The 21,794-nt window shown below is 38.4% G+C and overlaps 1 protein-coding gene across 3 annotated transcripts in view; it reads left to right on the top strand.

The window, feature by feature from the left end:
• The window catches only part of SPARCL1 (SPARC like 1), a 45,229-nt gene that overhangs the window by 12,486 nt on the left and 10,949 nt on the right, over positions 1-21,794 (top strand). For 2 of the 3 annotated variants that reach the window (XM_029943348.1, XM_029943343.1), the window contains 4 exons: positions 16,815-16,879; positions 18,720-18,896; positions 19,280-20,269; positions 21,561-21,633. In XM_029943348.1, the coding sequence (XP_029799208.1) occupies positions 16,826-16,879; positions 18,720-18,896; positions 19,280-20,269; positions 21,561-21,633 (1,294 nt within the window). In that variant the 5' untranslated portion in view covers positions 16,815-16,825. The remainder of the gene's footprint in view (positions 1-16,814; positions 16,880-18,719; positions 18,897-19,279; positions 20,270-21,560; positions 21,634-21,794) is intronic. The other variant, XM_029943352.1, reaches the window with a different exon arrangement.

Genomic DNA, 21,794 nt, shown 5'->3' on the forward strand with positions numbered 1-21,794 from the left:
TATCTGATCACATCATGGGCTGGGCTTCAAAAGGTGACTTGTCATGCCATTAATAGCATGAAGCAAACGATTTGGATGTTGAGTCCTGCAACACGACAAATGCCCCAAGCCTTCAGGTGAGTTGTACTCCAGAGTAAATCCAGAATGTGTGAACCAAAAGTTTACTGTATGTGTGGGGACTTCTTTTTTAAATAGAAAAATCAAAATTAGGTATGGGACTTTGTAGGGGCCTGTTCAAGTAAGGAGCTCTAACGTTTAAGCTTCTTGCTTCATAGTATATCCACCCCCGGCCATAATACTCAAGAACCTATTACCCCAAATGATATGCAAAAAGATGGGAACAGGAAAAAATAAATGTAAATATGAGAAAACCCTGCATGCACAGAGAAAGAAAAATAAAAAGACATTTATCGTAATATTATTTGAGCGAAGAAAAATAAATATGGTCAAAATAATTTCTCCCACTATACCACTCTCAAATAGCTCCAGAAGCAAGGCATTTTTACTATACTTGATTCAACTTCAGTTATATATATCATCTGTATAATATGACAGGAACCAGAGGGTTTATAGCCTGAGATTTACCAAAGTCAAAAATCTTGACCTTGGGGTGTCTGAGTGCAGTTGGTTAAGCATCCGACTTCTGATTTCAGCTCAGGTTATGATCTCACAGTCATGAGATCAAGCCCCATGTTGGGCTCCACACTGGGCAAGGAGCCTGCCTAACATTCCCTCTCCCTCTGCCCCTCCCCTGCGCACACTGTCTCTCTCAAAAAAATGAAGAAGACTTGACCTTGTTTATATGTCAGTAAAAACTTGTAACTGATTTCAAGACAGCATGTTTGCAGGGTACCTGCTTGGCTCAAGTCAGTGGAGTATGCAACTCTTGAACTTAGGATTGTGAGTTTGAGTAATGTGTGACTGTAGAGATTACCTAAAAATAAAATCTTAAAAAAAAAAAAAAAAGACACCATGTTTGCTCAGATTTTCATGGTCTCTTAGCCTGTTGGAATTATTTTTAACATAGGCAGTGCTGGAAACTCAGAAGACCTGGCAAATGCCCAAGGAAAAGAACATAGCACTGCCTCCATGACTCCATCCTGTACAGAGTTGTGAAATGAGACCCAGTGAGATTAGTGAGTGGTGAGTGGTACAATCAGATGAGGTATCTGAGAGAAATGATGAAGAGGTGTGGAAACATGGCTATCACACAGCCTTACCTAAGATAAGCCTGTGGAATCTTCCAAATATAATTAAAGTAATCCTTCAATTACACATTATAGAAGAGGGAGAATGTGTTTATTTCTCCTAAGCTGGAGAGAGAGAAATCTAAGAATGTCCCTGAAAAACAATTCCATCATCCATGACTCCTCATCCATGACGAGGCACAGTGGTCCAGAGCTCAGGAAGCTCTTGTTGAATGGATATTCCATGAGGTGGAGGTGAGACAATAGGTAGGAATACAGGGATGTTTCATAGAAAAGTACTTAGTGTAGTACCTTGCATATAGTAAAATCTCAAAAAAATAAAAGCTAGTTTATTACTTATTATATATAACAGTCAATGATAAAAACCTTTTTCTTTTTTTTTATTTTTGAGAGAGACAGTGAACAGGGGATGGGCAGAGAGAGAGGGGACACAGAATCTGAAGCAGGCTCCAGGCTCTGAGCTATTAGCACAGAGCATGACACAAGGCTCAAACTCATGAACCGCAAGATCATGACCTGAGCAGAAGTTGGATACAATAACCAACTGAGCCACCCAGTCACCTCCAAACCTACTTTTTCACTAAAACTATATGTGGGTGAAAATAAGTGATGCTACTACTATTGACTATACCTGAGTGCTATTTCATTCAAGATATTTAATATTCCAATTATGTATTGCTGCTTGCACACTTAGTGACTTAAAACACTAACCATTTCATAATGTCTCAAGCTTGTGTGGGTCCGAAGTTTGGGCAGGTCACTCACAGTACTGAGCTAGCAAATGAGCTGCTCTGGAGGGTCCACATGTGCTATGCCTTTGCAAAGACAGATGGAAAGCCATAATCTGCAGGCACCATTGAACAGTGTCTTTGGTGGAGTGAGTTTCTTACTTTGGGAGATCAGGCCTCCCAACACAAATATTCCAAGATATCTAGATCAAAATTCCAAAGCTTCTTATGAGCCAAACTCCAGAGTCCTCAAACATCACTTCTGCCTCAATCATTTGGTCAAGTAACTAAAGCCAGTCTAGATTTGAGTGGAAGAGAATTAGATTCCCCCTCTCGAGAGGAAGAGCAGCAAAGAATTTACAGCCATCTTCACTCTACTGTGATATTTATGTGTATTAAATAAGAAATGGTAGAGATGATCTGAAGACAGCTACCCATATAAGCTGTTGACATTCATGAATGTTTGGTTCTTAATAGGCAGACCTGTTTCTGCCATGCCAAATATTTCATTAGGATATTTGTTTCTATGGGCTGGTCAGCAGAAGAACTTCAGGCATTTGAAATGTCAAATCCTACATTTTCCCCAGAAAGGTCATTCCTATAAAATGCAGTCTAGCTATCATCTTTTTAAAATTCCAGATTGTGTTCTCCTGAAAGTTTGGTAATTAGACACTCTGCTCCTAACAGAAGAAAAAGGCTTTTGTCCAAGTTCCTTATCACCTCTCATCTCTAACTTCTTCAAACCCATGAAAAGAAACAGCAGTACAAAGGAAAGAAAGATAACACTTAAGAACTCTATAGGGATGAATTCAAGTCTCGGTGAAGCATTAATTATTGGAGTTATTAAGCCATTTTTGCTTCATGAATGTTATGAAGAAATGATATCCTTCATTTCATTTTTTATAAGTGAAATCATCAAATGACTATATGATCACATTTTAGTCTCAAAACAATTCCAGAAGGTAAATAGGAAAGGTACTATAATTTTTCCTGCTTTGTAGAAACCAGTGACCTGACAAAAAGTCTCTTGGCTGCCAAATGCACTTCAGGTCTGGAACTTAGATTACAGTTCTATACCAAAGTGTTCTTTCAGCCATGCCAATGTCTCTGAATAGACTCATTCATCTGGGCAAAATAACGATCTAATTTCACATCAATACTCCATATTAAGACTTCAAGACTAATAACTGTATTAAAAATTGTCTTGTTCCTTCATTTTTCACCGAGTTTTTTTCGCTTTTTTTTAATAAAAAGGACATGCTGCATTTTCTAGAGAGTGCACACCAAATTTGAATGTCTCAAAATACATGACTTTTTACTTATCCAAGATTAAATGGTATTCATCCTACTTAGTAAGGACATTATGGATTTTATTTTCAAAGTACTTTGCAAGCATCAGCTAATTAAGCCTCCCTGTAGTGTTCAGTTTGACAGTTATTTTCAAAATCTCTCATTTTCCAGGAAAATTCTCTATTCTGTCTTATTTATACAAATCAGCACATTTGTTCAGTTCTTAAAATAAGCTCAAGGCTGTGAAATTATTTTGATCAGTGTGTCACAAATACAATTAGCTCAGTGAGACAAAAATGCCCAGTGACTGGTCTGAAGGACGAAGTAGGACACAGCACAAGAACTCAGGCCTTCTACATTCTGAAGACCAGATTTTTCCACAAGGTCCAATCTTTAAACACTGTCATCTGCTTTATAAGTGAAAATTTGATGGGTGCCTGGGTGGTCTGTTGAGTGCTGACTGCTGATCTCAGGTAGGGAGTTCAAGCCCCACATTGAGCTCCATACTGAATGTGAAGCCTAGTTTTTAAAAAAAGTAAAAATTTGAGGTGATTTCTCACTTCAGTCATTCTAAATGACACAGCCATATTCTGTCTTTAAGTTTTGTTTTTTATTTCAGGATGGATATAAACATGAGACCCTTAAAAAATAGTTTCAAACTGGACATAGTCAATAATCAGGGATCATATAAGGAAATCTTGAGTTGACTGTCAAAAAACCTACACAATTGGCCGCCAGAGGTCATGTGACAAGCTCTATCCTATACTCCAAGTCTTATTATGTCTTCCTACAGCTACGCCAAGATTTTCAGCACTGTAGTAACCTCCTTTGGGCTAAGGCCAATGTGAAAATACCTCTTATCTGAGGCCAGGAAGACAGTTGAGGAATATCCTTATTTCCAAAGTATGGATTAGAAGCATGTAGAAAACTAGAATTTAAATGTGTGTTATTTAGGACAGGTTTGTTTGAGTTTGTTTTTCACGAGTGAACTAAATGTAAGCATGCTTGGAACTAGGTCTCCTGGGCAGTTTGAGGGGTAGGAATGGGGAACCAAGGGGGAAAAGACATGGAACAACGGAAGGAAAAAGTAAAGGAACACTAAAGTTTCATTTCCTTCATGTCATACTTAATAGAAGATATAAATGACTACAATGATAATATTGATGAGATGCGTGGGAATAATAATTACATATATGTGTATGTTACTTCAGAGTTTGCAAAGAGCTTCTCCACCTCAATGGCTCCCATTTTTTAAGATTATTTATTTATTTATTTATTTATTTATTTATTTAGAGAGCACAAGTGGGATAGGGGCAGAGAGTGAGAGAGAGAGAGAGAGAGAGAGAGAGAGAGAGTTCAAGTAGGCTCCATGCTGTCTGCCATAGAGCTCAAACTCACAAACCTGTGAGATTGTGACCAGAGCCAAAATCAAGAGTCAGATGCTTAACCAACTGAGCCACCAAGGTGCCCCTCAATGGCTCCCTTTGACATTCCAAGGAATTGTTATTTTCATTCTATACATGAAGTTGGAAAGATTAAGTAATTTTTTCAAAGTAGAATTTGTACTTGGCAGAGCCAGGGCCCAATGCCAGAATCTCTGATTTCTTGTCTGAAACCGGTTCTGCAGCCATATTAGAATCTTGAATTCAGAGTCCAAAACAGTGCATTCTAATCCTTGCTGATCTCTTCTTTTTTTTCAAGTTTTATTTAAATTCTAATTAGTTAACATATATGATAAAATTGGTGTCAGGTGTAGAATTTAGTGATTAATCACTTACATATAACACCACAGTCCTCATCACAACAGGTACCCATCACCCATTTAGCCCAGCCCCCACCCTCCTCCACCCATCAACCCTCAGTTTGTTCTCTATAGCTAAGAGTCTCTTATGGTTTGCTTCTTTCTATTTTTCCCTCTTCCCTCATGTTCATTTGTTTTGTTTCTTAAATTCCACATAAGTGAAATCATATGGTGTTTCTCTTTCTTTGACTGACTTATTTTGCTTCACATGATACACTCTCGCTCCATCCACATCGTTGCAAATGTCCTTGCTCACCTCTTAAGCCTTACATTGAGCCAAGTAATTCATATTTTTTTAAGCTTCTGTTTCTTTATGGTTAAATATTTTGCCTACTTTCTTTCTTTATTGGATCAAATGAAGTATGCGAGAAAGTATTTTATAACTGAAATGTTACATAAATGAACAAAAGATATAGCTAAGTTCAACTTCATGAATTCCTGGGGTCTCGCCTCAATGTATCTTTATAGTTAAGCATTTCTCCCTTCTGTCTGAAAGAATAAAGACTCCCTCTCCTCTTCTCTTCAAAAGTAAACCTTCCACCCATGTGTTAATATTAGACCAGCAAACATTCATCAAGGGCTTCCTGAGATCCAGTCATCTCACTTTATCTTAATCATCATTCTACAGATAAAGAATTGAGTCTTCAAAAAGCTAAATTTTTTTAATGTTTTATTTATTTTTTGAGAGAGAGAGAAAATGCACGTGCATGTCCATGCAAGTAGGAGAGGGGCAAAAAGAAAGGGGGACGGAGGATCTGAAGTGGGCTCTGCCCTGACAGGCTGAAAGCAGTGAGCTCAGTATGGGGCCTGAACTCATGAATCACAAAATCATGACCTGAGATGAAGTCAGCTGCTTAACCAACTGAGCCACCCAGTCACCCCAAAACTAAATAATTTAACCTAGATTATGCACATTAAGTAGTGAACCCAGAAGGCCTGTGTCAGAGCCTGTCTTTAACCACTGTGCAGTATTGTCTTCACAGTGACTGAGGCAACTTTCCTTTTTTCTCCATTTCAGTTACCTGTTAATGCATAACAATCCAACCCAAAACTAAATGGCTTAAAACAATCCCCTTATTTGTACATGATTCTGCAATCTGGACTGGGCTCACCCTGGTAGTTCTTCTGGTGATTTTTGTCTGGAGTCATTCACATGTCTCCACGCTGGGAGCAGAGCTGGGTCCAAACAATCCTGGACAGTCTCTCATCTTCCAGGGTTCTACATGGCCACTTATCACTCAGGGTTCCAAACCAGTCTCTAGTTCAAACTTTCTTACAGCATGGTGAATGGCTTCCATAGGAAGACAAATCCCAGTATGCAAGTGCTTACTAAGCCTCTGCTGGCATCATGCTTGCTAATGTTCCATTGGCCAAAACAAGTCACAAGACCAAGGCCAAAGTCACAAGGCATAAAGCCCAGAAATTGTGGTTCACTGGGATTATCATTGTTTACCACATCTCCTCTTTCTTCCTCTATCTTCTTATTCGTTATGTACACTCTTCTGTCAGAATAGAAAATGCTTTAATAACCACATTTAAATGCAAATAAAATTTCCCTGTGACTACATGTCTCCCCTTAGCTGCCATCTTACCTTCCTTTCATAGTCAGCCATCTTAAATGAGTAGTCTATATTCATTATCTTCATCCACTCCCCAGTCACTGAACTACATCAGTACTATTGCACCAAACCTACTCTCCCTCAACTCCCCAGTAACTTCTGCATTTCCAAAGGCAATGGATAATTCCCTGGCCTTATTCACTTTGACCTCTCTGTGACATTTAACACTTTCTTTTTCTTATGTGACTTTCCTGTCTCTCATCCTTTATATCTTTAGATTTTCTCATCCTCTAATGTTACCTAATGGTCTTTACTCACCAGGGTTATGGCTCCTGCCTTCTGCTCTACTCACTGTATGGTTTCTCATAGTCGTAGCATCCAAAACTCTATCTTTAGCCCCAAGCTCTATGCTTAACTCCACACCTATTTTTCCAAGTATGTCTCTACTCAATTGCAATGAGTCCAAAACTAATTCATCATCTTTCTTTTAAAACCAGATCCTCCTACCCAGGGGCCTGAGTGGCTCAGTCAGTTAAGTGTCTGAATTCAGCTCAGGTTATGATCTCCTGTCTGTAAGTTCAAAGCCCACGTCGGTCTCTGTGCTGATAGCTCAGAGCCTGGAGCCTGCTTTGGATTTTGTGTCTCCCTCTTTCTGCCCCTCCCTTACTCATGCTCTCTCTCTCTCAAAAATAAGTAAATGTTAAAAAATAAAAATAAAACCAGATATTTCTCTTATAATCCCTTATCTTGGTGATAAATTTACTCATCTGCCCAAATTAGAAATGTGATAACCCTTTCCTTTCTCTTCTTCCCACAGTGTCCAGTTGGTCATTAACACTTATCTGTTCTGCCTTTAAATAGTTCTCAGAACTCTCCAGTGGTAAATGTTTAATAACCAGCTTTGGGCAGGATGGGGTGGGGTAAAAAGGCTGTTGGGTAGCATTTGATGATTTTCATGGTATAATCCTTCTACCATGGCTGTTTTCAAACTACTGATGTCAGACATGACATCACTGAACAGAACTGGAAAGAGATACACAGTAGCACACATTATATAATATTTCCCCCAACAGGTATAAATGACCTTGAGAGTTAACAGTAAAATGAAGTAAAATGAGTATGAAGTGATGAGTTTTGAATATTTATTGCCTTTGTTTTTAATATAATTAATTTTTAATGTATATAATGTAATTTTTAATGATGCCTTTAATAGTTCCCCATACTCCTAGAAATTTAACAGTTAGCTCTCATAAGACTATACAGTATGGATCTATCCTTTCTCCATTTCCAAGACTGCAGCCAAAATTTAAAGCTCTGACCACTTCTCACTGTGATATTGCAATTTTATCCTAGTAGGTCTTTGTTGATCTGTCTCCACATAGGTTCCCAAGGACCCTTCCTAACATACAAATCTGATTATACCACTCCCCAGCTTACAATCATCCATTGATTCGTTGTAGCTTTTTAGTTGAAATTCCTTATTTAAAGCACAAAGATTTCTCTTGTTTCTGAGCCTTATCTCCTTCTACTTCCCCTATTAACACCTAGTGACTCAAATGTATGCTATCTTATGTCTCTAGACCTTCATCTATGCTGTTTCTCTCTAGGTTGTCCTTTCGTCTTTGAGACAGCTATTACTGGCTGGTTTTCCCAAATATTAGGTCAAGAATTACTTTCCCTAAAAGTCTTTTCTGTAGAAGAGCAAACTAACATAGTAGTTAAGAACCCAAACATAAAACTAAACAGCCAGGTCTCAAATATGGCTCTGCCACTTGTGTAACCTTGAACATGTTATTTAATCTTGGTTTCCTTACTAATGAAATGATGAAAACAAAATGCTATCTCATAAGGTCATTGCAAAGACTAAAGAGGTATTATGTGCAAAGCCCTCAGAGCAGTGTCTATAACTAAGCACCTAAGACTCAGTAAATGTTACAATATTAACTATCTAATTTTAAATCTGTTTCTGTTGCATTAGGTACATATCACACTATACTAAATCATTGATTTACTTGATTTCATCCTTTTTAACTCTTCACACAGAAACTATGTGGCCTTGTAGGGGCACCTGGGTAGCTTAGTTGGTTGAGTGTCTGACTTTGGTTTGGGTCATGATCTCACAGTTTGTGAGTTCGAACCCCACATTGGGATCTGTGCTGACAGCTCTCAGCCTGGAGCCTGCTTCAGATTCTCTCTCTCTCTCTTTCTGTCTCTCTCTCTCCCTCCCTCCCTCCTTCTACCCCTCCCCCACTCATTCTCTTTCTCTCAAAAATAAATAAACATTAAAGAAAACTATGTAGCCTTGTACCTAGGCAGTGTCTAGTAAGTACTTAATAAATGGATAAAAGAGTGAATGAGTGATGCACATTATGGCCAACTGGACACGTGTTTCTTCTTGATTCATTCAACTGCATTAGATTTAAGAAAGTGAAGGGAATTTGTGAGATATTATGATCAAGTTAAAGGGAAATGTTTTCTCAAATTTAATTAACTATACATAAGCTAAAATCAAAGAAAATTAGTCTTGAAACCCACAACACTTTTGATGATTTTTGCTTTCTCTTTATGTTGCTATTATTTATAAGAAAATGTAGTAACAATCTCTTAGCCTAACTTCACTATCATTTGTGATGAATGTAGGAAAGAGTCCTGAAGTTAAAGGGAACTTTGGTAAATGTGTAGGCAAAAGAGACTTTAATTTTCCACTGGAAAAATATTCTCACCTCACCACAAAACTTATATTATTTTCAGAGGCTCTGAGTTATTTATTCAAGAATCACAATTTGACTTTTATGGAAGAAGAAAGAAAAAAGAATAAAAAGGTATTGAGTGCCCTGGGTTTCAGGCAGCTTTACAACTATTATTTCTTCTAATATTCACAAAACTGAAGTAGATAGTGTATTAGTCAAGGTTTTCCAGAGACAGGTAGATGGGGGGATTGATTTATTATAAGGAATTGGCTTATGCAATTAAGGATGCTGATTATCCATGATCTGCCTTTTGAAACTGGAGACTCAGGAAATATGTTGGTCTTATATTAACTCTCCAATCCTAGACCAAAAGTCTGAGCACCATGAGCACTGATGGAATATGTCCCAGTCTGAGGGCAGGAGAAAACCAAGATCACAGCTCAAACAGTGAGACGGAGAGAACAAATTCTCCCTTACTCCACTTTCTAGTAATATTCACACTCCCATCAGATTAGATGAAGCCCACCCACACTGGGAAGAGCAATCTGCTTTACACCACAGTCTGCCAACTCAGATGCCAATCTCTCCTGGAAACAACCTCATAGGCATACCCAGGAATAATGTTTAATGGCATATCTGGACATCCTCCAGTCCAGTCAAGTTGTCACATAAAATTAACCATCACAGATGTTATCCTCATTCTAGATGGTAAATCTGAGGCTTAGAGGGTTAAGTAATTTGCCAAAGACCACATAGTTGGCAAAGCACCAAAGCACCATTCCTCTTCGACTAAAGTAGTAGTTCTCAATCAGGGCAATTTTATCCTCCAGAAGATACTTGGCAATATCTGGAGACATTTTCAGTTGTCATAGCTGGTGGCAGATAGGGGACTTGCTGTGGTATCTAGTGGGTAGACGTCAGGGATGCTGTTAAACATCCTACATGTGTAAGAATGCTAACCATCCTACATACCACAGAAAATTACCCACCCCAAAACGTTAACAGTGCCAAGAAAAAGAAATCCGGCACTAAACTGTACTCTTTTATATTTTTACAGTTTTCCAAAACTGTATTCTACTAAGTATAGAGTGATCTAAAATATAAACAACTGTAGGAGTATCTGTGTGGCTCCATCAGTTAAGCCTCTGACTTCGGCTCAGGTCATGATCTCACATTTCATTGATTCGAGCCTCATGTCAGGCTCTGTGCTGACAACTCAGAGCCTGGAGCCTGTTTCGGATTCTGTGTCTCCCTCTCTCTCTCTCTCTCTGCCCCTCCACCACTCATGCTCCATCTCCCTCTCTCTCTCTCTCTCTCAAAAAGAACATATAAAAAAATTTTAATAAAATATAAGTGATTATTTCTATAAACTCTAATAAATATCAATAAAATGAATGAATGCTAAATTCTAACTATAGAGAAAGGAAAAATGGATTTTTCAATGACTTTTTACATTAGTGTTCACTAAGAGAATAAAATATTTAAAATTATCATCAATAATAAAGATAGGAAATAAATACCACTTATTTGCTCAAAGTAGTAAATACCATAATATAAAATTTTCTTTTTGATACAATAAAATAATGCAATATATTTTCAGTGGATTTAGTAGTTTACAGAAAAAAGATAGCAGTTTGTGGTTCATGAAATTCATAGAATTATCTTCAATTTTAGAATTATAAAATATTAGAGCTAAAGGATCAAGGTCATCTGTTTCACTGTTCATCACTTAAGAAAACTGTATCTGAGAAAGGGTAAGTTAAGTACCAAGGCCTCTTGGCCAGTTAAGATCAGTGTTGGAGCCAGAATTCAGTTCTCCTGACAGTTACATGCTTTTTTCATTCCAAGGTGTTTTTCAATATCCCTGAAGTGTTGGAGTTGGGGGTACAGGGAGTTGCTACATATTTTTATTTAAACATGTTCTTCATTCAAAGGCAATTGAATTTCTATGTTCTTGCCTTGCTTCGACTAAAAACACATTGAAAGGGACTTTTAATATCAAATAACCCAACCAACATTCTATGATAAGACTTTTTTCCCTCAACACTGAAAAATGTATTTGCAAAGTATGCAAAACTTTAAAATATTGGAACTTTTTATTTAAAAACTCAAAGTGAATTCTGACTTTTTTCCAGTACTGGTATAGAAGTTGTTGGTTTTTTTTCCTCCTTTCCTACATCTTTGTGTAAGAGGTAAAATAGAGATCTTTATTTGCAAAATTGCTGTGAAAGCATGAGAGCAGGAGCCAGGAAAGCTGGGTTCGAGCCCAGTTCCCTTCTTAATGGCCTCCTGACTTCCAGCATGTCCTGTCATAGCCTTTCGAGTCCTGTTCTTCATCTCCCACATCATAGGCTTGTTGCAAAGGTCAAATAAGATAATCTCCCGTTTGTAAATCTGTTTGGTAAACACAAGGCACTTTGATAATGTAAGCTTCCAGTATTTGTTACACATCATTACTAGTTCTAAATATTTATTTCAAGATGTAAATGGAACACACATGCCACTGCCAGTACTCTGAGTTTCTGAAGTTATGTACAGTCATTTTCAGAGGGGCCCAGTAGAGGAATTAAATTTAAGTCTCCAAGCTGAGTTCGTCTTACTTTTGTTCAACATGGAATAGACTAGTTTTCTGAGGTGATATAAGGTTATAAGTGGTTTGAGTTTTCACCCCTACACTTAGTCTCCATTCTTCCTACACACTGTTCGCTAGTCTGGGTGCCCACCCTGCAGGGTTTGAATAGGAGGATAGGTGAAAGAGTGTGTTTATTTTTTCTAATATGATAAGGAAGTCTGTGCTAGTACCTGTCGGCTGCTCCTTGTCTTCAGTAAAATCTTGATTTATTAATGAAGTTAGAACAAAGACCCATAGTAATTCCTACGTGTCCTAGAAGCAGTAGCAGCAGCAGTAGTCTTGAAACTCAGTAGTGTTAGTAGTATTATTAGTAGTAATAACAGTAGCAGTAGTAGTAGTGTAGTAATGGGGATATAAATCAGATGAAGAAATGGAAATCATCTGTTGATTAAATGGGGTAATGAAGGGGCGCCTGGGTGGCTCAGTTGGTTAAGCATCCCACTTTGGCTCAGGTCATGATCTTGAGGTTCATGAGTTCAAGCCCTGCATCAGGTTCTGTGCTGACAGCTCAGAGCCTGAAGCCTGCTTTGGATTCTGTGTCTCCCTCTTTCTCTGCCCCTCCTCCACTTGTTCATGTGCACCTGCGTGTGTACTCTCTCTCTCTCTCTCTCTCTCTCTCAAAAATAAACATTAAAAAAATTTAAATGGGGTAATGAAATTTAAATGGGGTAATGAAATATATTGCCACTCCCTGCTAAAATTCCAGCACGGTGGGGGTGCCTGGGTGGCTCAGTCAGTTAAACGTCCAGCTTCGGCTTAGGTCAGGATCTCACGGATTGTGGGTTCGAGCCCACATCAGGCTCTGTGCTGACGGCTAGCTCAGAGCCTGGAACCTGCTTAGGATTCTGTATCTCCTTCTCTCTCTGACCCTCCCCTGCTCACACCGTCTCTCTCTGTCTCTCAAAGTAAATAAATAAATAAATAAATAAATAAATAAATTTTAAAAAAATAAAATAAAATAAAATTCCAGCACAATGATAGAAAAAGACAAATAATAATATAAACTCACAATAACAAAGAAAAAAGAGGAGGTAACAAGATAAAAGATATCAGCAAATTTTTATAAGGTATCAAGCAGTTGAAAGAATAGGAAAAGTTTAAACCTAAGGATTTTTAGAGAAGGGTGCCATAGACAAAGAGGCCATTCACACTGCAAAACCCAGAAAAGTTTCAAGAATTGGAGGTACCAGGTAATTTGCCAATTTAGGCAAGGGAAGAGGCTGAAACCAGAAGGATTGGTGGAAAACCTGTCAGATAAACAAACAGATGTCAGATCCTTCCTGCTGCATGCATTGCCAGAGGACTCCCCATTTCACCCCTAACAGAAAAACAAAAGTCATTCTCTGGTCCTTGGCTCTAGAAAAGCACCATGGTGCCATACAGAATCCGGGGAGTGAGAGTCAGTATATTGCACGAAATGACCTCCAGTCCCTCTACTCCTCCATCTCACAGAATGTAGTAACCAGGCTTTTATCCACTCCCTGGGGTGGGACGTATGGAGATCTTCTCTAGAAAAAAAATCTCCCCAAGAACAAAAATCTGACAAGGACATTTAGGGCACCACATCAAAAGTGTCAGGTCCGTGTCTCAGCCCCTCCATGGCAGCTCTCCAACGTGTGAAGCCCTGCCCATGAAATGTCTAACTGGCTGGTTAGTGACTTGCTACTAAATATTACCGTACAACCAAAGACTTCAGACAGTCGAGAAAAGCTTCTATGTAAGAATCAAAGACCAAAGTAACCCAGAAACACTGGGATAATATGGAAACAGAAAAGGCAGGGCTCAAAGGAAATTTTTTTAATATTTAATTAATATCCTCAAAAAACTAAGAGTGTATATCACATTAATGAAAAAAGAAGATAAAATTAAAAAGGGGAACATCAGGAAATAAGAAATGAAAAGTGTGTGAGCAAAATATTTAAAAAATCAATAGGAGATATGAAAGATAAAATTAAGGAAGTTTCCAAAAATAACATAAACAAGATGGCGAAAAGGAGCAAAATCTCTAAGTAAATTAGAGAACCAACCCCCAAATTCTGACATTTTGCTGTTATGACTTTCAGAAAGAAAACACAAAAAACTAGAGAATTACATGTAAAAATCTCTCAGAACTGAAATAGATTCACTTCCAAATTCAAAGAGACCAATGAGTGTTTAAAGTAAATTAAAAGCAATCCAAACTAAGGTGGAGACTGTAATATTTTAGAATACTAGGGATAAATATTTAAAATTGGGATAAAAACTTAAAAGCTTACAGAAAGAAAGAAAAAAAAACAATTCTTATTTTTAAAAATGAGGAAACCTGACACTGGTGTTCTTACTAGCAACACCAGAAACTAAAGAAGATGAAACAGGTTTTAAAAGTCTGAGAAAAAAAAACCACATTGATCTAGGGGCGCCTGGGTGGCTCAGGCAGCTAAGCGTCTGACTTTGGCTCCCGTCATGGTCTCACAGTTTGTGAATTCAAGCCACACAGGGAGCTCGGGACTCTCAGCAGCAGAACCCACTCTGGAAACTCTGTCTCCTTCTCTCTCTGCCTTTACCCTGTTCTCACGCTCTGTCTCTCTTTCTCAAAAATAAACAAGTATTAAAATAATTGTTTTATCTAAAATTCTACATCCAGTCGAACTATCTATCAAGTGAAGGATTAAAATACTCATGTTTCCTTGATATACGAAGTCTCAAAACGTTTGTCTCCTATATACTGTTTCTAAGGAAGCTTCTGGAGGATGTGCTCCATGAAAATGCGGAGGAACACCAAGAAACAAAAACATATGGGCTCGAGGAAGTGAGAACTCAAACACGAGAAAAGAGCAAGGCACATTCCCAGGGTGGCGGTTCAACTGGAGATTCCAGGAGGAAAGGAGGGTGGCTGCCTGGAGGGGCTTCTGTCCAATGCAGCAAAGGAGCCACAGCAGGGAGGGACATCCCCAAGAGGAAAACAGGACCCCCTATGGGTTTGTTGTTGTCATTCTGCTGTGGTTGTGGTTGTTAGTGTATTAAAAGGAACTTTTAAAGTTTTTTGGAAAATTTGGGAAGAATAAATGTAGGTGGAAAAGAACATTAAAAGAGGAGGCAGTTTCTAGGGCCAGACAAAACAAAATATTGTTCAAGAAATAAATGTAAGTATGATTCAACACAGGAAATTACTAGTTGGCTCAGCTATGAAGAATATGCACATTGTCATAAATGTTAAATAGTGATTTAAAACAATTGTGATGTAATTATTTTATGAAGCAAGCATTTGTGTGTGTGAAGTGATAGCTGTTACAGTATTAAACCATAGAATGATGTTTAACATTAATATATTTTTAGATATATATATTTATTTTAAATAACCATTTAAGTTTGTTTAGAAATATAGACATAACCAGCAGAAGAACTGCTTGTTTTCTTTATAAACCTCAAAATACTTTTTTAAAGCTCTGTGGATACATTTAGGTATAAAACTACTATTGCAAAAAAATAATTTAAGAGAGTCACCTACTATTTCTAGGAGATTCAGAGAATCTCTTTTAAAGACTAAAAACTCACAGGGCACCTGGATGGCTCAGTCGGTTAAGTGTCCAACTTGGGCTCAGGTCATGATTTCATGGTTATGGGTTCGATCCCCACGTCGGGCTCTGGGCTGACACCTCAGAGCTTGGAGCCTGCTTCGGATTCTGTGTCTCCTTCTCTCTCTCATTCCCTCCCCTACTTCTGCTCTGCCTCTTTCTGTCTCTCAAAAATAAATAAATACAAATAACTTTTTTTAAAAAAGACCTAAAACTGCATTCCTCATCCCAGTGGGAGTTGGCCTCCTAGGCTTAAAGACACTCTGCAGGGAAATGTATCAGCCCACTCCTTCCCCTGGAGGCCAATTTACTTAGCCTCTTTGAGCCTCGCTTGCCTCATCCCTAAACTGAAAAAGTTCGTTTGGAACAAACTAAACTCAGATTCAAGGCAAATAATAGAAGTGAAACAGACCAGGTACAAATGCCGGCGTCCCTTACAGAGGACAGTCTCTGCTCAGATCCAGCCAGCTTTGCCGTGAGGCCTGCTGTTGCCAAAAGGCCCGGTGGCAAACTGCAAATCTGAGTTTTTGCATGAAACCTCTGAATTTTAAAACGCTAGTTTAAAATTCACAGGGCTTTCGGGAGCTTCAGTGGCTCAGTCAGGTAAGTGTCCAACTGTTGCTTTCATCTCAGGTCATGATCTCACGGTTTGTGAGTTTGAGCCCCACGTCGGGCTCTGTGCTGACAGCATGGACCCTGCCTGGGATTCTCTGTCTCCCTCTGTCTCTGCCCCTCCCCTGCTCACTCTCTTTCTCTCTCAAAATAAAAAAATTTTTTTTTAATTTTTAATAAGAAAATACAGTGCCTGTCAAACCAAACCCATCTGCAGGCCACCCCAACCCACAGATTGCCAGTATGAGACCTCTAAATTAGTTAAACATTGGTGACCGCTTCAGGCAGTACAAGGTCCCATTCCTAAAACTCAGTATTGAATGTACGGGTTTCTCAACCACCAAAGAGGCAGGCTGTTTTATCCCAACCTGACATACTATATTACTTCACTTTGTCACTTTTATCTTTACTGTGAACACTCACAAATCTTAAGACCTAACTCTGCATAGCATCTTTATTCAAGGAAACACAGTCATAAACAGAGGAAGGTTCTGCCAAACACCGCTGGGCCAAAAAATCAAGGAGTCATTCTTCCAGACTCAACTGGATAAAAACTGTCATTAAATCCGTCTTTCCAGACATGTTAGTTCACATGTCTGTAAAGGCATTACTGTAAAGACAGTAATTGCCTTTAAATAGAAAAGTCAGTATCAACCTCATTGTTTGCTAAGAAGATTATCTTTTAATTTTTCATGAGGAAACTTTTAGCCACCACTGCTGATTACCTTCTTGGTTCACAGGCCTCGAAAGCATGAAGACTGTACTTTTTCTCCTGTACGTTTTGGGAACGGCAGCAGCAATACCGGTAAATATCCTTTTTCCTGTTATTACATCTCTCTTTCCTAACATTTAACTTAGAAATCCTCCATTTAAAAGAAAATGTATCTATACAGTGATTTGAACTATCCTTTTTTAATATTGTTTTTTTCCCCAGCAGGGAATGAATGACTCGAATTACTGAGATAAAATACTTTCTAAAAGAAAGCTTCTTTCAGAACTACCAGATTTTACAAGATACAATAAATATAAATCTGAAAATGTTGATTATCAGTTATTAGAAATGAGATCTGCCAGGATCCAAATGCCAAAGGGAATGGGAAGAAATAAATTTTCCTATGGAAGTTTATCACCTAGTATGAGAAACCTAAGAAATTAGTAGGCGAAGTCAGGAGCACACCCCATACTCTTTAGCAGAATTTTCTTCAAGATCAAATATATACTGGCTGGTCAATTCTGAGTCTGTAATAAAATAAGAACCAGTGGGTTATGGCCAGAAAATTGTATGGTTGGCTCCTAACTCATCCTTGGGCGTGGCTAGGGAGGGGGTACTTTTCAAGCAAAAATGCTGATAATCAACAGAAGTAAAACATACTTTTCTTCATGATCAGATATCCTGGCCCCAGCAATAAAATCAGCCACACACAAATCAGAATCATCGGAGACCATGTCAGAAGCCTTAAAATAACCTGAAAGTTATTGCTGTTGTTGTTTTTACTGGAACCATGGCTTGGATGATCATTTAGATGTCTCCCAAATGATCCATATCACCCATAATCAAGCTAAAGGATTTGTGCCCCTTTTTTTGCCAAATGGAGGAATCAATCTCCTTTAAGTAGACAAAGTAATTTTTCTCTTCCCTTCTCTTCCTCATTCTCTCCTGTGTCTAAGATTCTGTCCTTGCTTTTTGGATAGCTAGGGACTAACATTTGGTTGACAGATGTGTCCACAAAGACATCATGCCACCCAGATCAAGCATTTCTTAGAAAACGGAGCTTATGACCACTACTAGGAATTGTGCTTTCATAGCTGGAGCTTATCCAGCTGAAATTATACATTGTCCTCTGCAATTACAAAAGTGGGATAAATTGTGTTCAGCACAGAAAGAAGCTCCCACAGACCCATTGTTTTCTCCTAAAAATGGGTTTCCCCAGGCGGCTGTTGCCCACTATGTAAACAGGCATCAAAAGTGTCTTTGAACCAAATGTTTGAATAACACATCTACATGTAGACACATTTTAGATGTTTTCTTTTTAGGACAATTTGTTATGCAGATCCAGTCAAAAACTAAAAAGCTAAATATCTTCTCATAGGGTTTACCTCTTACAAATCTTGTGTCATTTTCCCGACTGCCCGAATTCTACAGAAGTAAGTGGATTCTGTATGGTTCAGAGATTCCACACATTTCCAGAGGGTATGATGTTATAGATGTGGGAATAATAATAAAACAAAATTTGATATCAGAACATTTCTGAAGATAAGCTGCTGTCCTCTTCTGCATTTCTTCCCACTTGGAGAGGGAGAGCAGAGGAGGAAGGGTGCAGAGAGGGGGCGGTTCTCCACTAATAAGCCGAAAATCTCCATCCCTTGCCTTCCACGATGCCCCTGCTGGTAGTCTGCAAAACTGGCCACCATTCTCTCTCCTTTCCCCCTTACAAATGGCTTCTATGAAAATTTTTTCAAATGTTATTATTCCTTTTAGTTAGAAAGGTGATAAGAAGCAGGAGAACAAACCACATCTAAAATGAATCTTGAACTCTATGTCTTTCCTTATATTACACAATTAGTACAACAGAATGTGCTAATAGGGTACAGACAAGTCAATAATATAGTGGTGAATAACATGAACCAATTTCTAATTTTTTCAGACAAATGCAAGGTTCCTCTCTGATCATCCCAAACCAACTGCTGATTCCTTGAGTTCCATCCAACAGGCTGAAATGTTAGTAACACCTAACAACACTGCAATCCCCATGTTAAGGGTTGAAGATGCAGAAAATGAAAAGGAAATTGTAGTGCCTGTAGAAGACCATCCCAACCATAAGGTAAAAGTAACATGGTTATGTGATTATAATTTTTAAATTTTCTAAAGGTCTCAATTTCAAGGCATAGTTAAGAATATTACCTTATTCTCAGCCTAATTTTTAAAAGATGATGATCATATCAGTGATCTCCAATCATCAAAAGAACTGAGAATTAATGAGTTTTATGCCTTTGACCAAGGTGCTATATAATTTCATATCACAAAATTCATATACAGGTTATAAACTTGCAGCTATGGAATGTGAAGAATGTTGTATATGAGTTTATCTAATATTATGTGAAGAAAAAGAATAATAAATACTAAATGTTAGCTTATGAATTATAAATATAATGTAGATATTCTATTACCAGTTGTTTCAGGAGCAAGCTTTTTTTCTCTTTTAAGGCTGAAAAATCTTCAGTACTAAAGCCAAAGGAGGAAAACCAGGACCAGTCAGCAGATCAGGACCAGAGTTATAGCCAAGAGCTCGGATTACAAGATGAAGAGGAGAGTGAAAGTGAGGATCTGGAGTATACACCAACTGAAGGTACATTGGACATAAAAGAAGATACGAATGGGCCTCAAAAGAAAAAACTCTCAGAGAACATTGATTTCCTTGCTCCTAATATTAGTTCCATTGTAGATCCTAACCAACAAGAAAGCATCACAAAAACAGGAAAACGACAAGAACAACCAATAAGTGATTTACATCCTCAGTTGAACAGGAGCAACAAACTTAGCCAAGATGTAAGTGATCCAGGAAACCAAGAGCAGGATCCAAATATCCCCAATGGAGAAGAGGAAGAGGAAGAAGAGCCAGGTGAAGTCAGTGCCCACAACAATAATGAAGAAAGGGAGAGAGAATTTCCCAAGGAACATTCTAACACCAAGGAAGATGAAAATAGTACCCAATCTGATGATGTTCTGGAAGAATCCAGTCAACCAACTCAAGTAAGCAAAATGCAGAAAGATGAATCTGATCAGGATAACCAAGAACAAGAAGAGGATAGTTCCAATGCAGAAATGGAAGAGGAAAATGCATCAAAAATTAATAAGCACAACCAAGATGGCGAATGGCAGAGCCAAGAGGAAAAACCTGAAGTTATCAGCAACCATGAGGAGATGGATAAAAAGACTGTTTCTGAGGCTTTGCTCGTGGAGCCTACTGCTGATCATAACACCATGCCCAGAAATCATGGGGCAAATGATGATGGTGATGATGGTCCCAGACACGATGCAACTGATGACTATGAATTCATCCCAAGTGAGGCCTTCCTGGAGGCTGAAAGATCTCAGTCCATTTACTATCACCTCAAATATGAAGAGGAAAGAGAAAAACAAAGAGCACATGAAAATGGGAATGTAGATGCCAGTGAACCTGGAGAATACCAAAGGGTGAGATTCTTCACAATGATGCTTGATTGATAGAACAGTTAGCTTTATAAAGAAATAGCCATGAACTTCCTCTGTGCTCTCACAGTCTCCTGTGCCTATCTCTATCAGTACATTACTAAAATGTATTACAATTATTTATTTTCCTCTGCATCTCCATCATTAGGCTGAAAGTGCCTATTTTATTTGCGTTCCCCTAGAAGCGGATTCTGGATTTTGTAGTTTATTTGAGAAATTCAGGGAACAAAGAGGAGTGGAACATGATATCAGGAAAGAAAGGAAGCTATTCCAAGGTGTATCATTAAAGCCATGTAAAACACATTCCTCTGAATTACCCCACTTGGAGAGTGAGGGAGCTGGGGCTTTTATACAGACTGAGAATTGCTAGAAGTGTTAATTCCCCAGTGCCTTCGGTCTATCCTTTGAGCAGGCCAAACAGACTGTCATGGTTTTCCAGGAACAGAGATGCAGACACAGGCAGTTGAAAGTGCCTGGAGCTAACTACAATGATAAATCCTGACAGACATGAGGGATGGGAAACACTAACAGCTACTGCTCGAAGAGTCGATGCCATGTAATATTCAAGTTAAATCACCAATGTAGAGCAAAATGCCTCTAACATAGAATCCAGCCATGTTTGTTGATTTAGCTATAAAGATTAAAAATAAAGACTTCAGCTACAACTTTATTAAGTAAATACACACCAAAATGATAATCAGGAAACTGCAACGGAGTGGGAGTAGGAAAGAAGCATTTTGTCATTGGTTGTTTAATAATTTGGAGCTTTTAGGCAAAACCCCAGCAGCCACCAACTAGGAGAACTTGACACAGCTTTCGGTGGCCAAGGTCAATAGTATCAATAGTAACCTTGATTACTGAGAACTCTGCTGCCATTTTAAGGTAGGAGTTTTATTACACTTTAGAAACCTAGTAAGAAACCTTTATAAACAGCTCCATAGAGATTACCTATGTAATTGTGTCTTAACTATAGAATCACATGACAAAACTACATTTCTACCATTCCAAAATCCAAAGTGGAGGTCCCAGCTTTTCCCTGATGTTAGTTCCAACTTTTATTGAGTAATTTCCAGAGATACAGCACCGAATCCAATTGATGAAGATACAAATGGCTCAAAGGGTTACTGTCTATTTCCACAGTTGTGGCTGGTATCTTTTTGAGATCTGAAATGATTTGGGTATGAAAATCTTTGTGGAGGTATGCACAGTAGAAATATAAATTATGTAATGCCTTTCCTCTAAATGGACTTCCGTTTCTGCTCTTATTGTTATAAAGGCCAAGAAAGCAGAGAGCCCACCAACTGAAGGTAAAAGTTCATATGAAGACAACAGAATGGTGCATGGTACTGGTGAGTCCAGGCTAAGCAAGCTGCTCACGACTGTATCAAGAAGGAAATGTAATGACCACATTAGGCTATCCCTGTTCCATCATTTGTCACTGCTTCACAGAATTTTTCCTCTCTCACATCCTCCCCAAGGAAATACTCTCATAAATTGTTGACATTCCTTG

This window comes from Suricata suricatta, chromosome 1 (assembly GCF_006229205.1).
Source record: "Suricata suricatta isolate VVHF042 chromosome 1, meerkat_22Aug2017_6uvM2_HiC, whole genome shotgun sequence".
Taxonomy (NCBI): Eukaryota; Metazoa; Chordata; class Mammalia; order Carnivora; family Herpestidae; genus Suricata; species Suricata suricatta.